The sequence below is a fragment of the Echeneis naucrates genome, chromosome 14, assembly GCF_900963305.1.
Source record: "Echeneis naucrates chromosome 14, fEcheNa1.1, whole genome shotgun sequence".
Taxonomy (NCBI): Eukaryota; Metazoa; Chordata; class Actinopteri; order Carangiformes; family Echeneidae; genus Echeneis; species Echeneis naucrates.
The window spans coordinates 2,400,807-2,424,807 of record NC_042524.1 but is presented as its reverse complement, the minus strand read 5'-3'; the positions used below and the strand labels follow the sequence as shown (position 1 = coordinate 2,424,807).

Sequence of the window (24,001 nt, the reverse complement as noted above, 5' to 3'; positions counted from 1 at the left end):
AGCTGTTTTATTATACAGCTTTCCTACAGTGGTGCAAACATTGATTGGACACTTTAGTATCTATGGGCTTTGGTTTTTGCAATTTCTTACTCATCATTTCCAAGATAGGTCAACATGCAAACTTTTTGTAGTCTACAACATTGAGTTTGGCTCACTTCTCCTGCCATCTGCTGCTTCTCCTTCTCTGCTGATGAAGTGCTTCTGTATCTGCATCCTCTGTGAAAGGATGCCATGGCGTCACAGACAGCGCTCAGATTTTCAAAAGATTTGTTTAAGTGCATTTTCTAAGCTGGTTTAAATGGACTTTTTAAAACTTTCTGAATAGAACTAAATTAGTCCAACAGGCAAAGTTTCTGCTTTCTGAACCAAATGAATTTGTGAGTTATTTGTCATTCACAAACTGTGACCAGTGTCACATCGTTTTCCAGTGATTGGTTTGAGTTTATTTAAGAGATTTTCTCCTTCCATCTTACTCCGGAGAGCATCAGCAGAGATGTGTTCATATGAAAATGTCATAGATTGATTGGTAAGTCAAATAAAACTCAGAGAGGGCGTGTTTGCCCCGAGGATCTACCTCTCCTCTCAGAAACAAGGCGCCGTCGCGTCACCCCCCGCTCTGATATTCTCTCATTTTGCTATCAAAATAATCATTAGGCTCGGTCTAAGAGCCTCATTAAGACCCACTAAAGAGGTCATAACTTCTTCTGGCACTCTAATCAGAAATGACGTTTCACGCTCTGCTGCGAAGAAAGATCACAGTTTCATCTCCTTTTGAGACCACAATCAAACACAACAAAATGTCTGTAATTATTCCAGATTAAACTGTCATTTGCTGTCACGGATGAAATAATGTGAAATTATGATGCTTTCACAGGTGATGAAGCGGCGCAGTAGGTACAGTAGACATCTAAAGCATTTGTATGTTCACATTTGGAATAACATTGAATTTCTAAAATGTTAGTGGCTCAATTGTGTGACCTGATGCTGAAATGTAGAAAACGGAGACGGCAGCTACACGCTCCAAAAATATAATTACATTGTGTTTAATTGTGCAGATTCCCAAATGAAAATGGCAACACAAAGCTGTTTTCCACTCGGCTCAACTGAAACAAAACAGCTGAGAGTTTGACCGTTGCAGCTTCCAAATGTTCCAGGACACAGCTTGACCAAGCTGCCGGGACGTGCCTGAAAACACATTGCCCTGGGAAAAGTGACACCTACAGAGGCAACGTGAGAAAATAAATAACCACTTTGAGGATTTAAATTACGTGCAAACACACCCACAAGCTTCAGGCTGATGAGAGATAAGAGACTGTTGCTGTCTCTGTCTCTGTTTGGTTAACGTCCCGTGAGCCAATGAAATCACAGCCTAACAGGTGCTCTGTACGGAGCTGCCTGCTGATTAGCTGCCTGTCACTCTGCTCTGCACCAAGCAGTAGCATTCATGTGGCTGCTTTTTCACTGGTTAACTAAATTACCATGTGCTGTGTTGCCTTGGAACCAATCACCTAACTGAGTTCTGACAACCCATCATAAATCTATCTGTGGCTTGAAAACCAAACTAAAAACCCTTTAGTTCTGTACTTGTATCGTCATAGTTATTTCTTGTGTGTTTGCACTGACTCATTTGTCAAACACTTTTACATTGGTAAAGCTTCAATCCAGTGGAATGACTTGGTGAAGGTAATAAGTCCTTTTTTCAGTGCAGGAGATCAAATTAGAGAATGACGCCTTTATTGTTATGAAATTGCACTTAACATTCCTGACTCGCTGTCTCTGCAACCGACCCTGAATTATTTTCTCCAGTCTAAATCATTCAATCTAACAGACCTTGGTGATACCTCGGCCCTCTCTGGTTGTTGGGTTATTTGGTTTGGCCTCTTAGACTACACACTTAGAACAGAATGTGGAGGTCGAATAAAAGACGTTATCCAGTAGCATAACCCTGAAAGTTTTTTAAGCAAGAAGCTGATGATGTCTCAAACCTAACCACGTGTTTCTTTTTTGGGCTTAAGTCATGATTGTAAACGGAGGATGAAGTTGTCTCTGAAAGGCGCCATCTCAGGGACTTAAAGTCAAGATCTTTTGAGCCACTGCTGCTTCAGTTTTGACCATTCTTGGTTTTTGTAAATTCACCATCGCAAAACCAAATTAGTGGATGATAATGGCTCAGAACACATTTTAAATTGTGGTAGATAATGCTTGTTTCTGTTGCATTTATTTCTGCTGCATGGCTTTGTTTGTCATTATTACTATTCAACATGAATTGTCTCAGCCAAAGCTGTTGGTTATTGTTTTTGCTTAATTAGTTTTATAGAGCAATTAACACAGATAAGAGAAGTAGAATACTGAATAGTCTGCAGCTCTTCGGCTCTTACTCTTAGACAGCTTCTTATTGGCCTCGTCACCTGTCTTCCTCAGGTACAGGAGCCTTTTTCTAACTAAAGCTAGTTAGAGTGGAGATCCAGAGGTCTGTGCAAAAAAGGGGGCAATAATTTGCCTGAGAGCGATGCTTTTTAGCCCCTGCAGTGGAAATGACTTGTGACACCGGTTGTTCATTTGTATCCTGGCCCCCCGTCTGTGAGCAGGTGCTGCTGCTGAATTATTTCCTCTATAATAACTACTGACCACACATGCACCCTGCTGCTCATTATGTTATTTTATGGGTCAGGACCGGTTTGTGCTCTGTAACCGTTTAATAAAGTACTTGTTGCATTACACGCTCTGCTCAGCCTCCTTCACAGTGATTTATTGACATCCCAGCCAGAGTTAATTTCATCTGACTACGCTGTCATTCAAGTGTTGGCTTCCTCTGCTTCTCGCCATCCTCCCAGCAATCCACAAAGACGCTGGGAACAGCCAGGAACAGCTTGACCTTTGTATAGTGGAGGGGAACAGTGCTGCAAACTGTGGCGGCTGAATCAACCCAAGTTACCTTCAATGTCACATATTCACCATAGAAACAGTGTTTAGTAACTGAGCTGTGCACTCACCTTCCTGTATCTAACTTCCAGAACACTTATATGTATCTGGGTTGGAGCCATTTCTTCTTATATTCACATCACATCACTACGTTTGTAGATCTGCAGTTGCATCATGATGGGATTATTCAACAAAGATTAGATTATTTTGTGGGTTAATGCTCATTTCTGATTGAATGAAGGTGTTTAATATTTGTACTATTCAATGAATCCTGTCGTGTTCAATCAGAATTTGAATTATTACAGTTAATTCACACTGACATTGTTCACAAGAGACAGTTTGTTCTTCTTCATGTCTTCACCAGCGCAACTATCAGCTTCAGTAGCATTTACAACAAACCCATTCTTTGTGTTTGTCACAAAAGCTAACAAATATTGTTGCATAGCTTCAATAAATAGACACTTCCAGTCTTGACTGAAGGACGGGCTGAATGCACAGAAGTAGTAAAGTATTGTAAATGTTGTTTCAGAGAGATTACGCTCACACAATTTAAAAAAATTGGAAAAACTTTTAACTTAAGATAGAAAGAAGGAAGAAAAGAGTGAATAATGAATGGAAACCATGCGAGATCCCAATTTAATAACTGATGGAACTTATGGAATACGAAATGTGGTTATGAGCCTTTAAGACATGAATTTGAATAGTGTGAGTGTGTGCGTGGTTGACACTGATTGGGGGAGAAACAATCAGCGAGAAGCTTATTTTGCTGACGCCTGTCATCAGACTTCCAAATAATCACAATAGCTAATTGATTGAATTCAACAGAACCACACGTCCTCACCCATCTTGTTTTCTTCAGGGCCAGGCTCAGAGGCCATTAACCCATGTAGCTTGTAGTAATTTTCATCACCTCGCCAGATTGAAATTAATTCAAACGTGACCAAGTAAGTCAGTGAAAAATGCTGCTAAAAATGTCTGCTGTCTGTCTTATATGAGTAACGCACAGGTGGAATTCCTGTCTGATAAAAATATTCACTTGAACCTGAGGATGCACAAATATGTTGGATCAAACTGTCTAAGGTCAATGTCATTGTGACATCACAATGTTCTACTAAAACACCTTGGACCATTCGTCCCAGATTTCCTCCAATATAGGAAGGTGGCAGAGAGGCAGAACTGCAAGATGGTGATTCACGTTTGGACAGTAAAAACTTTGGGAACAGCTCGTCTGGCTCCGTGCAAAGTTAAAGTTTAAGTCGTTATTGGTGATTTAATTGGCTAACATTTTCTTCATAAGCAGCAGCTGGTGTGCTCAGCTTCTGTTGAACTGTGCTTCAGCTGAACGTGCTGCACATATTAGGCACAAATAAGATTGACTGGATGGAGGGACACGTTCTGTTTGTCCCATCCCGTCTCATCTTCAGTATTAGTTTTAGAGAATTAATCTATCCTAGAACTTTTCACTGGTAGGTTTATGTTGAATTCTATGAATCTTGGTTGTGTGAATGTATTGTTGTACTTTTGTTTCTTTCCAGACAGAATTTAATGTCTTAAGCTGGAGTTTTGTGTTTTTCCAAAGTTGACAGAAATGGGCTGAACAGCCAAAACTGAGGCATTGTTTCTGTCTTGTAACTTCAGAGAATTCAGCACACCGTGCTGTTTTCCATTCACTCCCTGCGCTGCTTTGATAATAGCTGTCGCTCATAAATGCAGTCTACTGTTTATGTTTCATCCCCAGCAGCGTCCAATATGCATCAATGAGGTTGGGTTTGCATGCCAGCCACCAGACGTCAATGTATTGACAAATTTTCAACAGGACGGAGACACTGCACATTTTCAAGGATGTTTATATAGTTCTGGCAGCATCTCAATGAATCCGACGCCTGAGGGATGAGCTCTCCTGAGCTGTCACAGGGAGGTGGCAGTTAGTCAATGATAATGTTAAATGACAAACTCATCTCTTTGTCTTCCAGGCCAATAAACTTAGAACCAAGACTCTGCACAACACTCTCAACCCCGTCTGGAGCGAGACGCTGACCTACTACGGCATCACTGATGAGGATATGGTCCGCAAAACACTCAGGTACTCGAAGGAATGAGGAGAAAAAAGAACAATAACAACAATTAATTAAAAACAAAAAGGAATGCAAGATGGCAAAAAAGACAAAAGGAAGGAAGCAAGGGAACAACAGGAAGAAGGAAGAAGGAAGACAAAGAGGGAAGTAAGGTGGGAAGCAAGAAGGGAACAATGGAATGGAGGGATGAAAGGATAAATGGAAAGAGAAACAGGAAAAGTAGAACAATGAGAGCTAATGTGAATCCATGGGAAAAGGAAACAGGACACAGGCAAAGGGGAAAAACTGGAAAAGGAAGGAAAAGAAAAGAGTGAATGTTTTTGAAAGAAATGGAGCAAGGATGATAGAAACAACAAAAGAAGTGAGACTAAAAGGATGGAAATAAAAGACTGAGCCTCAGCAGGCTGGTCTGAAAGTCACTCATGTTTGACATAAATTCCTGCCTCCGTCTGGCTGATGCTGCTGTTTAACCTGTAAATTCCCCATCACTGCTGCTGAAACCTGAACATATCGCAGAACAACAGTGGGGACAACGTTTGTTTGTCTAATCTCCAAACAGCACTTCTGTTTGGCTGAGACGACTTCCTGTTCTGTCGGTTATTTGTTTTCACGACAACAGAAACTTCTGCTTCCCGTGGTAAACATGACACTGTTAGGCAATGCAGGAGTTACTTGACCGTCCTTTGCTCCTTTAGTGTTAACACTCTGCAATCAAGTGGTGGAAGTAGGTTATATAATCTACAGTATCTATGTCAGAGCACTGTGTAGGATTTTAGTTTGCTTTAGTTTCCTATTTCCCCTCCAGCCATCTGAGTTTACTACTCTGTGTGTGTTTCCACTGTAACTGTGGCACATCCTCCGTCCTTTAATCATTCCACGGGGCATCATGGGAAAATATAATGGCACAAATTGTCTGGAGGAGCCATTTTTAATCTGTCTTCACAGTCAGCAACTGTCACAAAAAAAAAAAAAAAACCCTCCATGAACCTCACGCAAACATTTACTCTGTTTATTCTGGTGAGCTCTTGCTGCACAACTAAAATTCTTCTTCTCCTGTAAAAATCAAAACATGTTTGAAATGTATTAACATAAAATTCCCTGCTAAATATTTGCGTGATTGTGACGATGTTAAAACTTGTGAGCTCAGTTCACTAAAGAACATAATTGCACACACCTTTCTGTTGTTCTGTTTAAATGCTAAATGACAGAAATGACACAATTTTAAATTCTTAAGTAGATTGTAAATTAATTTATAGAATGAAATGACTGTGATATTTGGAATAATGAATGGAGCTTTTAAAAAGCTGGGAACGTTTCTTTCTGCTACGTTCATCAGATTGGACAGCCATCCTGTGTTATTATTCTTCATTGACTAAATGCCAGTGATGATCAATACTAAAAACGCACTTGAAATCTGATCATCGATTCTTCATCAGTGATTTCCTGACAGAATATGATGGTCTGTGTCTCAGCCAATCATTGATTGGCAGCCTAATCAATGATCTGGATTTCACCTTTTTGTGCGTGTTGCTGCATTGAGAGAAAAAAAACAAGTGTTTGTGTTATTGGCAGCTTTGCACAGATGTGATCTGAAGGACTCTTTCTCGGGGACACACACAAAAATGTATTCCCACAATGGAGCCTTGATTAAACACAAAAAACAGTAACCCATGACAAAAGGTCATTTTCTAACATATTACTTGTTCTAAATTGACCCTGCCTGCGGTGGCAATTAAGTCCATCATCTTTTTTTTATTGACTTCCATTGTGATTTTAATTATGATGCCCCCCCGCCCACCCCTGCCTCAAAGAAACCCCAGGTTTTCCCACTTGGTCGTAGGTACATATTACTCACGCCTTTGCGATGCATGAATGCTGCATGTTTTCCTTTGTTTGTCAGGTGATTATGCAGCGAAGAGCACTTGAAAGCAAACAGTATTCCACAACAGTAGCTTCATGTGGTCATGAAACAGGTCATGTCAGCGCTGTGAGTGCTCACTGCTCTCTGCATTAACTGAAGACGTAGGCGACCTCCACCGAGAGCAGCGTTGCACTAATTGAGTAAATAAGATGAGCACAGTAAGGTATGGTCTGTCAAAGTCATGATTTGATTTTAAATGATTTTGACATGAGCAGGAACAATGTCACTGGTCTGTGAACTTTTTCGCATCGCATTCTATTCTAATATTAGTCGTTCCATCCACACACGGCTGAATGCTTCCTATAGTTTAATTATCCCACCTTCTTTTCATACTAATTGAGTCTGACAAAATTATTATGAGCCCCTTCTCTGGAGAACTTCTAGGTTTTTCCATTAGAGGCCAGTGGCCTTAGAGATCAGTGGGCGCAGCTCTGCAGTGAAAGTTTTAGGGAGAGCCCCCTCCCTGTGATGGTGGCTCATGGGCTCTGTGTGAAAAATGGCTTGTTTCATAGTTTTAAGCCTCCTTTTGGCATTTCTACTTCATTTATCTGTCCTCCTCCACCTGCTCTGCTCTTCTCCTCTCAGGATCTCAGTGTGTGATGAGGACAAATTCCGCCACAACGAGTTCATCGGGGAGACGCGAATCCCCCTCAAGAAGCTGAAGCCCAACCAAATCAAAAACTTCAACAACTGCCTGGAAAAACAGTTACCTGTAAGTCCACTGTGCTGCACTGCTGGATTTTAAAGTTGTAAAGATGTAATTCTGTTTGTCTGTGTGTGCGTGTGTGCAAATTGATATGACTGAAAGGAACTCGGATATCGGATTAGGCTGATATTATCTTTTCAACGTACTCCTGTCTACTGTCAGCGGAGTTATGATACATTTTATTGTCAGCCAGTCTGATACACCCTGTTCTACTTGAGACGCAGTACACAAAACATTTTACTACATCTGACCTAACATCTCATAATCATAGTACACTTATAATTTACTTCACTAAGAATGATGTTATTCCTCTGTATACTATAAACTAGATATATTTATTATTTATATTTAACTAAACCCAATATATACTGTAATTTAGTACACTTTATTAAATGATAAATTATATGTTGTGATAATATTTAAAATGCATTGATTATTATTTCAGATGAGAAATTAGCACGAATAGTAGCAGACTATTCAGGAAGTATCCTCTTTCCGTGTTGGCTGATTAATCCAATTAAAGTCCACTGAGTGTTGAAGTATATTGAATGTTTAATGATCAGCAGCAATAGAGAAACTACGTGAGCACTTTGGTTGCCTTTTTTCAATAGTTTATTCAATGGTTTATTTTTTATGTTTTATCCAAAACCACATTTCACCAAATTTTAAACACAGAAAAATTAAATCAAACCTTTTGACTTTGCTAGCATGGCAGAAAGCCTTTGAGCTTAATGCAGAAATAAATTAAAGATTAAATTATTTATATTTCTCTATATGTCATAAGCATCATGGGGAAAAGACAGAGTTGTAAATAAATAGATGCTGTTGGTATTTTTATTATTATTAATATTAATAGTAAATATTTTTTCCTGTGAATTAGATAGTTGTGTTACCAACAATAACCAATATAATGTGACTTTTCTACTCAAAGGAGATAAAAGCTTCATTCTTGATAAAGGTACTGTGCGTTGTAAAAATTGTCTTTCCAAACAGTGCACCACATGTTGGTAACCAAGAGGAAGCAACTGTACCCGTAAGGATTTAAATTAAACTACAGGAAAGATTAGAGCGCTGTGTTTTCAGGCCATAAATGGGGTGCAGGAGTGGATTATGTGCTTTTGAGAGCAGCGGAGTGAAGTGGAGTGTCATTGAACTGTGATTGAATATCACTTTCCAAGGGCCTACACAGCTTTTGGTTTTAAAAGAATAATACGGCAGGCCATCCATGTTTGGAGTGCATAGCGCTGCCTTAGGTTTAGAGAGACAAATTCCCTTTGCTCTTCTCGTATGCTTCCTTGTCTATGTGGGAGTCTGAAATAGCATCCCAAAATATGCTCGTGCAAATTAGCTGTGAGGCATTCACCGTTGTAGGCCCTGATCCTGTCAAGGTTCATTTCATGTGAGCGCTCTCAAAATGACCATAATTCAAACATCTCTGCTGGTTATCATTTGTCATACAGTAATTGAGACTGCCTGCAGTCACAGTCTCAATCTTTTTCGAGGGTTTAAAAACATGACTAGTGGGCAAAAAAGTTTGTAATTTACAACATTACATATCTGAACCTGAAACCGATTTTCATTGCCGACACCGCGAAAAGCTCCTCCTGGCAGCGGATTACAGAGTGACTAAAGGAACGGTGAACATGGTTTAGAAAATAAACCACCGCACTGTAGCTTTTCAGCAGGAAACTGCAGCAAAAAACAAATGCTGCACACAGTATACAAGCTATTTCATTCTTATCTTGCTCTTCCTTTTGGTGCTTTCCAGGAGATGTGGTCGTTGTCAATATCAGTCAAACTTTATTGTCATTCTCATGTGTTGCACTCCATGCAGTAGCTGCAGAGCAGATATATGTGCCAGACTTTTTTTAAGGGGGTGGCTGTTCTCTTTCAGTCAGGTTGTTTTGCCATTTCGGACCACCTTGTCATACATCTCACCCTAGAAAGGATGTGCTATAAAGCACAGTTTGGCCATTTTCTCTCCTAAAAACTGGTTCAAGGGAAAATTGAAATGGATACTGTGAGCTCAATGCATGAAGTGTTCTGATCTGCTGCTCTTGAAGTGGTGGATAAGGAGTTCTGTTTGAAGACAGGATGTTGTTTCGCCGTGCTGTGGAGAATAGAGCACCGGCCATTTAATCATCTCATCCAGCAGCTAGCAGTACCCGTCTTATTGATGGGTTTGGCCTGACAGTGGAGCACTTTTACTGGCTCTCTCAGCCCATAAACAAGTCAGCCGGCCTACAAACCAGTGGATTGGACCTGTCACAGACTAAAATATAGTTAAAAAATGCAGAAAACAATGTTTACATACAAGCTGACAATCTGAAGACATTGCTCCTAAATGTATTCAATTTTTATTGATCAATTTATCTTCTTATCACTAAATCACTCGAGTCAATGTGACCAATGGGGATTTATATCTCTGTGAGGAGGTATGAATGTGAAGTAAAGCTGCACCTGAGGACACCAAACTATTTAAAGCCCCTCACAAACAGGCTCAGACAGAACCGAGACACTGTTTGCATTGTCACTAAAGATAGTTACCACCACAGAGATGAAAAATCTACACATGCTGACATAAAGGCCTTTGAATGTCAGAAAAACTTGTTTGTGTTGTTTTGGTAGTCCCAAGGTGCCTGGACAGCTGTGTCCTTGTTAACTATGTGGCCAATCAACTTCATCTGTGTAATGGATGTATCAGCCAGCCCCGACTCTGGATCTGCCACCAGGACTGGCACTAGAAAACAGCAAGGGGGCCCAAAACAGCGTAAGAGCCAGCAGCATTATCTGGCAGTGAATCTTGGCTCAGTGTCTCTGTGCAATACATTTCTCTCTTTCTCCAGCTCAGTTGGACAATAAGAGGCTTACCAGTGAGAGATGACCGCAACTCTGTTACTCATCCTGTTGCCATTGTTGAAAATGTTAGTTTTAGTTCTTGTTTTGGATGATACTTTGACTAATTACAGTGTGTTCAGGGGGAAAAGTTAATAGTTGTTGATTTGTCTGGGAGTCCCAGCGCCAGCAATAACGTCACAACTGTTCCCGTCCATCCAGGACTCGAGAGAAAAATATAATGACAACTAATGAAACTGTGAAATTATGCCTGCCAAATTATGAAACATAAATTCCTGAACTTTTACTTAGAACTGTTTTAATAATCCTTTCTGTACCTCTGGCCAGAAAAGTCCGAAATTGTGGAAGCTGTGTTCAGAGTTGTGCTTCTGACATTGCTTTGTTTTTACCAATATTTTTGCTCCCCACTAACCCTTGAGGGAATGAGCTGGTTTATCAACGTATAAATGTTTCAGTGTGTTTACCAGCTAGTCCACAAGGCCTGTCACAAGATGTTGGACAAGGTGCCTGTTCTGGGTTTTTCATAGAAAACAAAAACCCTGATACCAAAGACCGAAACCTAAAGGCTCCATAAATCACAGCAGAGTTGCCGTGTTTGTCGCTCTGCACCACCACCTCCACAAATAGTCGTGTGATTGATTGTTAATATAAAAAAATCCATTGCAGCAGCTCCTCATCATAGTGCTTTTTATATGTAAAAAGTAGAAAATAACATGTAAGGTATTAAAAGCATGAAATACAGTGCTTCATTCTAAAAGGTTTGCTTCTAACTCTAATCCACCAAACCTTGAAATCAGTGGGAGTCTGCAGCAAAGTAAATGCAACCAGTGGAAAGATTTCTGTGACCCGTCTTGTGGATTTTTATAATCTACAAGTGCTGACGCTATACCTCTACTGTCAGTCTTTGAGATAAAATCAGTGACTTCTGCCTTTACTGGGATCACTACATTGGACCACCTGAGCCGCAGCTTCCTGTAAAATTTCAACTAAGAGTGTCTGTTCTCAGGCAGAAACACAAAACCAAAATAAAAGTCGCTTGGTTGATCACTTCCTCTGATGAATATGTATTGATGGCTGTATCAACTATTAGAGCACCCATGAGGCTAAAAAGTAGACCTTTATTCCTGTTTTATTTGAGAATTAAAAAGGAGTAAAGGGGGGCTGATCCCAGCTCTACCTTTCCTGTTGTTGTGAGTCAGTGCCAGTGCCTAGTGCACCTCAGCGTCTTTTCTTGCATCAACACAATAGCCAACAGCACCCCACTGTCATCGGAGAGGTGTTGATTTGAAGGAGCCGACCAGGACGCTGGCAGGAGATGAGTTTTGGCCCAGCTTCCTGCTCACATCCTGAACTGCCCACGCGTTGTCTGAGAGAGGGTTAGTCATGACACAGGAGAAGATCTGTGCTTCCTTAAGCACTTCAGGATTTAGTATTTTCTGTTGTGGATGGACAAAGACAGACACACCTGTGGCCCTTTGATGGCGGCATCGGTGACCTGGACCAGTCAAAGAACAACAACTCCCCTTTCATCATGAGATATCACCATCCAATTCCTGTGAACACCGTAGCTGAATAACACCTGGATCCAACTCAATGCTTTTGCAATATCATTGTGTTGTTGGGTTGTTACGTCCGTGCTGTGCAGAGTGCAGAAATAGTGAAGCAGAGCGACAGAGTGAAGTATTTCTCTCTGGTTTACTCGGCACTGTACCAACATTCGTTCAGACGGTCACATCAGAGGTGTCCAGTTGTACTGTGCCTTAAATTCAATTAATGGACATCCTCTAGGTAATCTTAATTGAGTTTTCCCCCCAGGCAATGGTACAATTAGATGGAAATTGTTGAGTAAACACTGCAGCACAGTGGCGTATTTTCTTATGTAAGTTCATTTCATGTTGACAGAGATGGAAAAGAGAGCAGACCTTGGTCTTTGAAGAATGGAAGACATACAGTTGGAGGCAATTTATTTCTTTGTATCCATAATTAATGACGTTACATGCTAATCTTTTGAGCATCAGTACTGAATGCATCCTTTGTTGCTGCATATTGATAATATGACAGTTTTAAAAACCCATTACAGAAGGAAGGCTAAATGGGTGATCTGTGGTTGTGAAATTGAAAGGAAGGCACTGAGTGCTGTAAGGATGTCTGTGTTTGTCAGATACGCCGACCTTGATACCATCCAGGCGGCCCGAGGTTTGTACTTCCTCTCTCACTCACTCTCTGTCCTGATACTCTTATATTCCTGTCAGCCTCTTGGTTTGTCACAGACTTCCCAAAGAGTATCTTGTTAAAGGAAACAGACAGAGAGGCAACAGTGGGTTGTCCTGAACATGGATGTATGGTATTCAAAGAGACAGAACAAAATGGATTTGACACTAAACCGAGGCGGCATCTGAAACATGTCAGCATGGCTGATGAAATGGATGGCGGGTCCACCGGTCCAGTGAGACTGTGATTCATGTAGAGGGAGTCGGTTCCCTGCAGATTTCTGATTAGCATCCTGCTGTGGACACGGCTGGACAGAGTGTTGAGCAGTGTCTCCTGTACTCACGACAGCCCTGTTAATGAGATACAGGTCCGTCTAATTCGGCTTTTCAGCCCATTTTAAATCTTCATTTCATTATGAGGATATTTTGGCAAGTCAGCGTTTAGCAGGGAAGTTTGCAGGCTGCAGCTTGCGAGGACATGATTATTTAAATCGGCTTGCAGTACAACAAATCATAGGTCTTCATTTGTGTGTGTGGGTGTTTATACAAACTACAAACAGCTGAACACTTGGCATCTGCTAGTTGTTAACTTTTCACAAGTAGAAGTGTTTTTGGCTTTAAAAGCCAAACAAGGGTTCCTTTTTTTTCCTTTGGCTTGTAAAATCTGTAACCAGTTTAGATCCCGACGATGTATCAGTTGACGTATAAAGATGTTTTTAATGTTTACTATGAGTCCAGTGTTATACAGTGTTATGTGCATTGTGTCCAATGCTGAATTCGTTGTGTGCTTGTAAGCGACTCTACTGGCCCTTATTCAAGCAGCAGAGTCACATTGGGGGCAAAGTCAGAAAGTTTCAGATCTTAAGAGTTTTGTCATACAATCGGAGGTTCTGAACAAATCATCTGTGATGTTTTTGAAGTCATATAATATTCTATAATTGCACACGTACATTTAACCAAATAAATAAACTGATTCAACCAAGTTTTTCAAGAACTACAATACTCCCAAGTTTAGCTTAGCTTAGCTCCAGAGTGAGGAAATTTGCTGTTTGTCATAAATGAGACAGAGACCGAATGATACTTAAAATCCCAATGAATATCAATTTAAACCAAACTGAGAGAACTCACAGTCCTAATGCCCACATTTCCACTGGCCCATACATTTTCAAGTAGCTTTTAATAAGCCTGAAGTAGTTAAGCGTCTGGCCATTTGCTCTGCTGATATGGGTGGCCTTATACTGTAATAAACGCTGAGTTATGGGAAAGCCCACTGCATACTCACACAATCAGCAAATGCTGGTAAATTGCATTTCTCAGTCACCAGGCATAACACACACACACACACACACACACACACACACACACACAAAAACACTGATACTGTAGCTCAGTGACGTACTCGATTAAATCGTAATGAAATCAATACATCTTGAGGTGATATCTGCCCTTATATCACAGAGCTACGTTGACCAGCTGCTGCTGTTTGTCATTTGTCCTGTTTAGAGGGAGCAGCAATTTTTGAGCTTCCAGCCGTGGAAGCTGCCTCAGCCGCTTGAGGTGACAGCAGTATTAGTAACCTTAATTTAAGGTCGTGTTCAGACTCTCACAGCATCATGGCTTCACGCAGACTGCAGTTATTTACATTTAAATGTCCCACATTGGAGAAAAGGTTGTTTTCTTGGGTTATAAAGGTTGTAAATGGACATTAATACTGTTAAAATGTGGAAAATGACAAAAAGCACACAGCCCTCTTCAAACAACCGAACAACCATCAGGACTTCTGTAACTTTGTGATGTTTCGGTCACACTCTCAGCACAGCTCACATTATTCATTTAAAACAAACGAACAAGCAAAACAACACAATCTTTCTCAGCCTTAACCTCTACAGTGCTGGCGTTGCCTTTGTTGCTCTTTAAAGTTGCACTTTATCCGCAAATGCAATCTTTTATTCCCTTATTCCCATTATTATCTTTTTTCCTCTCGTCATTGCAGTACAGCATACAACTGTGACACTTCATTCGCTCATAAAATGTTCAGGTTGTAATTTACATTTGACACCGTCACACAAACAGTGAAGTACGACATTGGCCCCTGGCTCCATCGTACTGCAGCGAAGGAAGAAAAACAAATGAAACTCATGTTGGGGCTTTTGCATGTTTTGCAACTTTGAGAGCTGTTTCTTCCGTGTTCTCTAATTTGCCCTCATTTTGTGGTGAGTGTCTGAACACTGTGTAACGCCGGCACCGAGGAGGAATTTGGCTCTTTCTTCAAGCGCTTAGTGCGCTGATGGAGGAGGTGGAGCTCCCTGTCAACAGTTTGAAGAACACAAAGAGGACACAACCTGTCATCTCTCGGCGATTTAACTGTCCCTCTTGCTAAAGTGTTGAGTGGAGTGGGTGACGCTGCAAAAATGTCACACCGACCAATTTTTTCTTTTTAACTTTCCTCCAAAGTTAATCATCTTTATTTATGGAGGGGCAGAGTTTATAAATACTGTCTGTCTGTTGTTTGCCTGCACATAATGACAACAACATGAGAGAAAAAAGGCTGGCTGCAACAGCAGATCATCGTCATCAGGTTGCACAGATAATCCGGCGTAGAACCGATGAACTGAAACTGATCCCGTTGAACCATTGGGTTCAAGCTGCTGGTTGTTTCGTTTCTTGATATTATTGTGAGGCGTCTGAATGTGTGTTCTTGTGTTGCTTTAAGCAGATTTGTCAGGTCTTTTCAGTCTTAGTGTGCTATACCTGGACTCATGTGTGTGTCCATATGTGGACTGAAGTGAGTTGTAGTAGCGGGTAGAGGTGAAGTGACATGACTGATACAGATGCAGGAGCACATCAGAGATGCTGACAGCTTCAGACGTTTGTCTCCTTCTGGACTTAAATTGCTCCTCAGCCACGTCAGATTTAATACTGACTCATCCCACCTGACACGAGGGTTCAGCTCGTCCAGACCGGAACGTCTGGTTCCCACACAGGTGTCGTATTTGGAAGGAAAACAGGCTCGCTCTTGGCAGCGGGGTCATGTGTCAATACAGATGTTTATCCTGTCTCTAAAGAACATGGCAAATTAATTTTGATGAGGCTATTAACTCGCTGTCTTCAGCGGAGATGGCATCAGTCAGCCAATCAGTGTTTGGCTGATTTTCAAGACACACAACTGTCAAGAAGTACTGAAGCAGCAGTAGACTTTTAATGAGGCCAACATACTTTTACAAAAAACACGACAGGACAAAAAGGAATTGGTTTTAAAAATAAAAATTTTACTCTATCGTCAACAGTGTGAGAACATTTCCAGGTAACGGTTTTGTTGTCAAAGTGCATTAATAGTGTTTTGGAAACTAAAGCTTTGTTTATCTCCCAAATGATGATGATGCCAGAAATGTGTGTGTGGATCACAAGAGCTTATTAGTCCTAAAGGTTTTCATTTCTGTCACTGCAGGTCAACAAGACAGAAGACAAGTCGCTGGAGGAACGAGGACGCATCATGATTTCTCTCAAGTACAACACCCAGAAGTCGTGCCTGGTCGTGGGCATCATACGCTGCGCCCACCTCGCCGCCATGGACGCCAACGGCTTCTCCGACCCCTACGTCAAAACGTCAGTATTGTGCACAAACACTAGCAGACACACGATATGATGAAAGGATAAATTGCAATTAATAGGACACAAGTGCAAGAAAATAGTGAGATTAACATTCATAATTTCCAGGCTCCATTCAGTCCAAGAAGACTGATTTTCTGTTGATCAACTAATTGTTTAAATTTTAAACCCTTTAAGATCCATTTAATCTACGCTTTTTTTCACAAATTCATTCTGTATTTCTTTTCAGATGTTTTCAATGTTTTTGAAAGTCTGAAAATGCCACTTTCATAACAGAATCTCAACAGGGAAGATCCAGTTATGTCTAGAGTGCCCCGTTTATTCAGACTAAAGTGAAAGCCAATCATGTAAAGAGACTTTGTTATGGAAGTGGCATTTTGGGGGATAAAATTTAAATTACTATAAAATAAAAATACATTTTGATCAGGGACATTCTGAGTTAAAAAAATAAAATCCTCAATACTCAATAATTTTTGGAAATTACCTGCCATTTTTATGGAAATATATTTTGAAGGTATTCATTTATTTAGTGTGTTTATTGGGTGTGTATTGATTTTATTTTTGTCTACAAATAGCAGAATAAAAAAAATTTGTGGTTCGCTTTCAGGTTCTGGGACTTTTAAGGCATAAAAATTAAACCAAATTATATCGTGGTTACTTTTCCACTCTCCACAAGCCGTTACGTTGCTTCATTTTCATTAAGTGCTGGTCAAGAAGTAAATCCAACCTGAGAGGAAGGTTCAACATCATCTTCATTCCCAACGTTTCGTTTCAGTTCAAACTGGAACGAAGAGAAAGATGTCCTGGCTTCACATTTAGAAACCTGTCCACCAAACCCCCGACAGACATTTCTCCTCCCAAACACTGGATGCTCATTATAATCATGCTATTTTTACCGGTTATACAACACAATGTAGAAGTGCTGAAATGGACTAGCTGGTAGTGATGATGTTTGAGCAGAGAAGAGGTAAACGAACTGTGATTATCAGCAGCAATAAAGACGCACAGCACAGGCGGCCATTCACTTGGCTGCAATTTGACGGAGAGTCTTATTTATCACACCTGAACATTTCCCAAGTCTTTCATCTGGCTGAGCAATGAAAGTGCAATTAATTTCCAACTCTGCTGTGCACACCTCGAGAACAAAAGCACAAAACGTTTCAGGAAGAGGGGGCTGGCAGCAATTTTACAACAGTTTGAGGTTGAGAAAATCTCCCTGAACCCTGAAGGACACACTGGCTGATAACGGGCCCACGTCAGAGTGGAAAAAAGGAAATGTATGCTCATGCCAAATAGACATGATTGCCCCCTCTTTGACCAGCTTAGAAGACATGTCCAGAAAGAGTCTATCTGATGCATCAGCTCCCAACTGTCACCTGAAAAATGCTTTGCTCTACTGTGCCAGGGACGTTGGTAAGGCAGGTTCCACAGAAGAGCCGCGTTAGTCAACAAGATAGCGGAGTACATGTAAATGTCTCCTTTGATGGCTCCGCCCTCAAGGACAAGCACATTTCGTCAAATTTAGATTTAATGCAGAGCTGCTGAACAAAAGCACGACAATGGCAGAGTAAAATAACATTTAAAACGCTGGATTGCACCACGGCATTGTTTGCATCCCGGCTTTCTCTCTCAGCTCATTTAGCCTGGGGGTCAGTTTTCCTATTACATGAAAACAATTAGGTTCACTGCAATATCCTCATCAACCACAATTTCAGCCCCTGCTGCCTCCGGGCTTAGTTTCCAAATAACGACCCACTTAGCCCCCCTTTAAGTCTCCATGTTACCTTGGGGATATGCATGTCCGGTGTGCACGTAACAGGAAAAGGGGATGTGACAAGCTGCTGTAATTGCTGACTGAATTGAAATTTAGCACATCAGAATGAGCTTCATGGCCTAAAACTGTTTTTTGCCAAAGAATCGAGGGACTAAACATTATCTATTACAGAGGGTGTCACATACAGTAGAGTAGAGGCTGCCTTCTGCATAATTTATGAACAGAAACAAAGGTTCAGCTTCCACACACACACACACACAGTGGCACTAACAATCTGACTCACAAACTGACTGAAACTGGTAACTTACCACAACGTTTGCATCAGAAAAGATGGAAGAGGTTACAAATATTTTTTTTGTCTTCGAAAAGACCATAAACTAAACTACAGCTGAACAATTAATGGAAATATTATGAAAATCAAACTAAATCACGTAAATGTGATTTGAATATACACACTGTAAATAAACTTCCAATAAAAACCCACATTATTATCATTATTTCATTATATTTTTATTATTTATTGTATTATATATTTTTGGTGAAATTAAAATGCAAACATTGAGGATGACACCTGAAATCATGATTCATATCGCAGATGCAATATCTGCTGAACTAAGTAAAATAAGCGTGTAGTTTCTCCAAACTCCTTAAAGCTGTTTAAATACTGACTGAACATTTGAACCATCATGACAGCCGGATTTATCTCGGCATTAGTTCGGCAGTAGTCTGATTGAAGCTGACACGAAAACCAGATACAGAAGGGAGCACAGGAACGATGAAATTAACTGTAAAGATAATACAATTCTCCCAGAACAAACCCCTAAAACCTCATATTGACTAAAGATTTAGGTATCGTGAGCGACTTACTGCTGATCTGCGGCGCTCTGGGAGCATCAGCTGTCACAGGAACAGTCTGAGCTGATGGGTCTTCACCTCTGTAATCTCATGAACATGACAAGAAAATGAAAATGAAGCTGCAAAAATTCTTGTGTATTACACATCAGTCTTCATAGAAGAGAAGTGACGACAGCGTGTTGCAACAACTGGAAACGAAATGTCTTTAATAAAAGCACAGGTGGAGTCTATAAAGTTAAAAACAAATCTAATCAAACGGCTGTAATGTGTGCTGAAATGCAGCTGTGGTTGAATGTAGGGCAGTACCACAGCACCCTCTGGAGGACACAAGGACGCAACAGCTGAGAAATGAACGTCCATTAGAGAGTCACATAAATCACATGCTCCAGCAGTAAAAACAATGTTTTCCTCCTCCTCTTCCGCAGGTACCTGAAGCCTGATGAGAACAAAAAGTCAAAGCACAAGACTGCTGTGAAAAAGAAGACGCTCAATCCTGAGTTCAACGAGGTATGAACCTCATCTTTATTTTTACCTAAGTTCAGGGTTTGTCTGATGCTTCTTGCACGACGAGCAACCTCCATAACCCCAACGAGACGGACGGAAAGTCACCCAGCAAGTCCACAGCTGTCGGGCTGAACTCAGCCACTTTTTGACTTTTTCAGGGAGAGCAGAGAAACTGACCCTGGATGTTGGGAGAATGTCACTACAGTCAAGTCTTGAACTGCATGACGGTCTATGATATACTGTAAATATTGAAAACATGATGTCCTGTGATCATTTCCTTCAAGGATTTATTTATTATTTATATTTTTAGGTTGAGGCAGTGATGTGGTCCAACGTAAACACAAATTTCTCCCAAAGTTTTTGACTAATTTGAGTTTGATGTCATTTCCAATTTAACTTTTTTTATTTTGATTGCTGCTTATTGAGCCATTGAGATTTTAAATAATTAAAAAAAAAAACTTTTTAAAGTTTTAAAGCTGCTCTAATCAATATTTTAATAATGGGAGGAAATTACAGTGTGTAACACACTCACAGTGACAAACCCACATAATTGCTGGATTCTAAAATACTACAATTATCACCAATTCCACAACCCCCCTCTAAACTCCACAGAGTGTTTCAGCATCTTTTGGCTGCCGTGGAAGCTGAGTCTCACAGCTGAACGACTCCTTGAAAACCAAAATGATTGATGGTAAATACTGTAGGAATGACAAATGTATTGCCAGGCCCCCCGAGGACTCGGCCATGTTTCGCAGAAAGGATGCCAAACATGTTTTCGAGGCTGTTCAGGAACCCTCTGTGCTTCGTGGCAAAGGGTGGCTTGGCTCGGAAGTATCCGCCCCGGCCAAACGCTCACGCAGGCCAGCAGCTTGACATTTCCTCTGACATTTTTTGCACCCGTACTCCGCCGTCACCTCCTGGCCTTTCTGCCACAGATGAGCAATGGGCTCTTCCTCCATACCGAGGCATTGATTTCATTAAGGTGGAGCAGCAACACTGATTGAACTGCAGATTGCAATGCAGAATAAATGCTCCCATGTTGCAGAGTGCAAATTGATATCAGGAAAACCTTGTTTCATTTAGTGGACAGTATATTTTATTGATTGCATTGTCATTCTGTTGATGCACCTTAGATTTTAGATTTTGTTTCCTCCATGTTGTGAAGTGAATGGGTCTGTTTAAAGGTCCTGATCCTGACCTCCGTGAGAGTGTGGAAAGGCAGCTACTGCTCCGTATTATTCCAGGCACTAATGAACAAAAAATTCAAACTCAATGAGGCGCTCAGAATTATGTGAATCAATTTCACCAGAAAATAAAACAAATGTCAGTCGCATTGAGGCACGAAACATTAATTATGCCAACCCAACACCATGTGGCGTGGAGCGGTTTGTTGTGAAAGTGCTGAAGCAGAATCAGACTCTGATTCAACATGTTCAAGACCTTTAAACCTGCAAAGGCTTCCCCCACTGTGGCGATGAGTGAAAAGATGAGACATTTAATTGTGTTTGTATGTGATCAGACTTGGGAGAGGAACTAATGGAGCTCTCATTTTTTTCTGTTTTGTTCTTTGCAGGAGTTCTGTTATGACATTAAATATGCAGACCTCACCAAAAAGACCTTGGAGGTGACCGTGTGGGACTACGACATCGGGAAGTCCAACGATTTCATAGGTAAATGCTGGTGGGCCGAGCCAGGCCAGTCCGATTCTGCCCGCTGAGACACAAACAAGCGCTGAACCGTGATGACAATAATCTGTCCTGACATCATGCTCTTTGACTGAAGGCCATACCTGCTAGTACGTAAATAATAAAGTCTTCCTCCAGCAGTTTGGTGAAAATACACAAAGAAAAGAACAAGACTGGAACAGAAGGCTTTCAAAAATTAGTCTTGGACAATGCTAATGATGATCCTGTCTTTGTGTCCCAAAGGACAGTTTATCTTTAACACAGCAGTTTGTTAACGATGTAGGAAGAGGTCACGACTGTGCTGTGACACTGGATGATCATTAAATTTAATAATACAGATCTTTGAGACATTCCAACTGTTTGATGAACCAAATGGATCTAATTGTAAAAAGCTTTTTGTTTTTGGGTTCTATCAAAATCAGATGTTAAGACCGCTTCGCCAAAATCACATCAGACATCAGTAGATGTACCACAAGAACAGTCAACAATCTGTTTTTGTTTTTTTTATTCAGTTATGATAAGATTTAAACCTGTTGTCTTCGATAAATATGGAGTGCCGCCCACAACTGTTACTGAAATAATTACCTTCCTTTTATTTAGATTCACATTTAAAACCCATCAGCAGCCGCTTCACAATCACAGTAGATGGATAGGAGATGGAGTTTCCAGGAATAAAGGCATAAATAGCATGAGGATAAAATGAAAATTAGTGCAACAGGAATGAACAATAAAAGAAAGTCTGCATAAAACCAACAACAGATTAAAATGCATCACTGATGTTCCTGTTCCACAGCAGGGCGCAGCATAATATTTATGACAACAAATAACATCATTATTCATTCACAACACAGCCGCACTTCTGTGATAATTTCATATAATATTTACTGACCTGGTGTCAGCAAGTGAAACACTTCGTAGATCAATAAGAACTCAATAATCAAATAGAAATTTATTCATTTATGAAAAAGCCCCTCTGTCTGCTGTTTATTTTCCTCCAGCATGATTATTTCCTTCTTCTGCAGGGTGAGTGTTGACACAAAGATCTCCATTAACAAGCTGTTCTGGAGCTTTCAGTATATTCGATGATCTTTTTTGGCAGATGGAGTCTGCGCACAGATTTTCATAACATTGTCACTCAGTTTTTCAGTTTCTTTCTCTTTAAAAACTTCTTCATTCTGCCTTAAAGGTTGAGACCAGACGTTCATTGTTGGCCTCGAAAGCAGCAGGTTGAAAAAGCAGCTTCTCCTCAATGCCCATTTATTAGCTGCTCTGATTTGGCCAGCAGCTCTAGGAAAGGTACTAAATAGAGCCTTCTCCTTTTTCACCACAATTAGCTGCTTTTTGAACATGAGTGAACCGAAATGCTCTTTTTTCTGTTCTTATATATCCTCCACTTTTATTTTTTGGATTTTATGTTACGGCGTAGAGGACGAAAAAGCAAAGCATAATTTCAATTCCTCTGTGTATCCTGTATGTACAGAAGAACTGACAATAAAGTTAACTTTGACTAACTGACCCGCTTTAGCTAAAGTCGTTAGTCTGTGGGGGAAGAGTGAGCCATGAGATGAACATCTCATTTCCAGAAGTGTGTTTTATAGCTTTTTCTCTTGTAGCTAAAAGTCAACTGTTGACAGCGTTTAGTGGGTTTGTTTGACTGGTGGCTTTTTAAACCTCTGAAGAAGAGTGTTGTGTAACATTGCATCTTTAATTCTATCCCTGTTTTCAGCTGTTGGTGAGAAATTCTAGTGATTTTATGATGCGGCACACTGCGAACCTCCTCCACCTGTGAATCAAGCTGTCTTTGTGCCTCCTTCCAGGTGGTGTATCTCTGGGTATCAATGCAAACGGAGAGAGGCTCAAGCACTGGTTTGACTGCCTCAAAAACAAGGACAAGAAAATTGAGCGCTGGCACACGTTGACCAATGAATTACCTGGTTCTTTAAATGACTGAAGACCCACATCCTGTCGTCCGCCCCCATGTCCGACCCCGTGGCTGTACCAGATAGGACTCCTGCCTTCGTTCTCTTGACTCCTCTGCTCAGCTCTTCTTCTCTGGAGTTTCCTTTTATTTTTCTCAAACCTGTGACACCTCTCTTTGGGAATCTATTTCCTTTCAACAGGGCTCAACTAAAAATGTCCAAACTCTTATGTTTCTGTTCCACAGTATCCCCCCCCCCACACACACACACACACACACACACACACACACATACATACATACATACATACATCATACATACACAGATAAAATGATTTGTTTCAGTTGGAAGACAAATTCTATTAACAAAATCAATCAAAAGGGTTGTAGCATTAAATTTCAGTTGAATTTCAGTTTTTTGGAGCTTCATAACTCTGTAAGATCAGTGAAGGTAAAAGGAGCAAATTTTAATTCAATTTGAATTTTTCGATAACAGGAGTTAAATGATTTCCCGGTGATCGACCAAATCCCTGAAACAGCACAAATAAAGCCAGTGGTTGTGACGTAAGACAACCAAAAAGTGTAGAGAATGTAGAATGTAGCAACATTTCATACTGTTGGACTTAACAGAACGGTTTTAACAGGATAGTTTTTATCTTGCTTCACATTCAGTCGGCTTGACACTAATATTTAGTGTTGCAGAGGAGCAGCTGGATAAACGAATCATCGTGTTTGAAGATGTTGCACTTTAAACTGATGGGTAACGCAGGTCCTGTCGTGGTTCAGCCCTCGTGTACGCGGCAAAAAGAAGCTTGATTTAGGAATCTGGATCTTCTCTCCTTTAGTTTAAGTCATCGGGCCAAATGAGAACAATGAGACGGGAGCTTGGAAGCTCCTCAAAATAATCGCTCCCAATTAAAACTTCATAATGCTTCAGGCGGACAAGTTTATGCGGCGAGTCCAAAC

At 40.6% G+C, this 24,001-nt stretch overlaps 1 protein-coding gene across 1 annotated transcript in view; it reads left to right on the top strand.

Annotated features, from left to right (window-relative positions):
- Window positions 1-23,097, top strand: part of doc2b (double C2-like domains, beta) — an 88,872-nt gene extending 65,775 nt beyond the window's left edge. Inside the window, exons 4-9 of the mRNA XM_029519844.1 lie at window positions 4,896-5,005; window positions 7,504-7,630; window positions 16,139-16,296; window positions 19,354-19,435; window positions 21,006-21,102; window positions 22,935-23,097. Of these exons, the coding sequence (XP_029375704.1) occupies window positions 4,896-5,005; window positions 7,504-7,630; window positions 16,139-16,296; window positions 19,354-19,435; window positions 21,006-21,102; window positions 22,935-23,068 (708 nt within the window). The 3' untranslated portion in view covers window positions 23,069-23,097. The remainder of the gene's footprint in view (window positions 1-4,895; window positions 5,006-7,503; window positions 7,631-16,138; window positions 16,297-19,353; window positions 19,436-21,005; window positions 21,103-22,934) is intronic.
- Window positions 23,098-24,001: the final 904 nt, after the last annotated feature.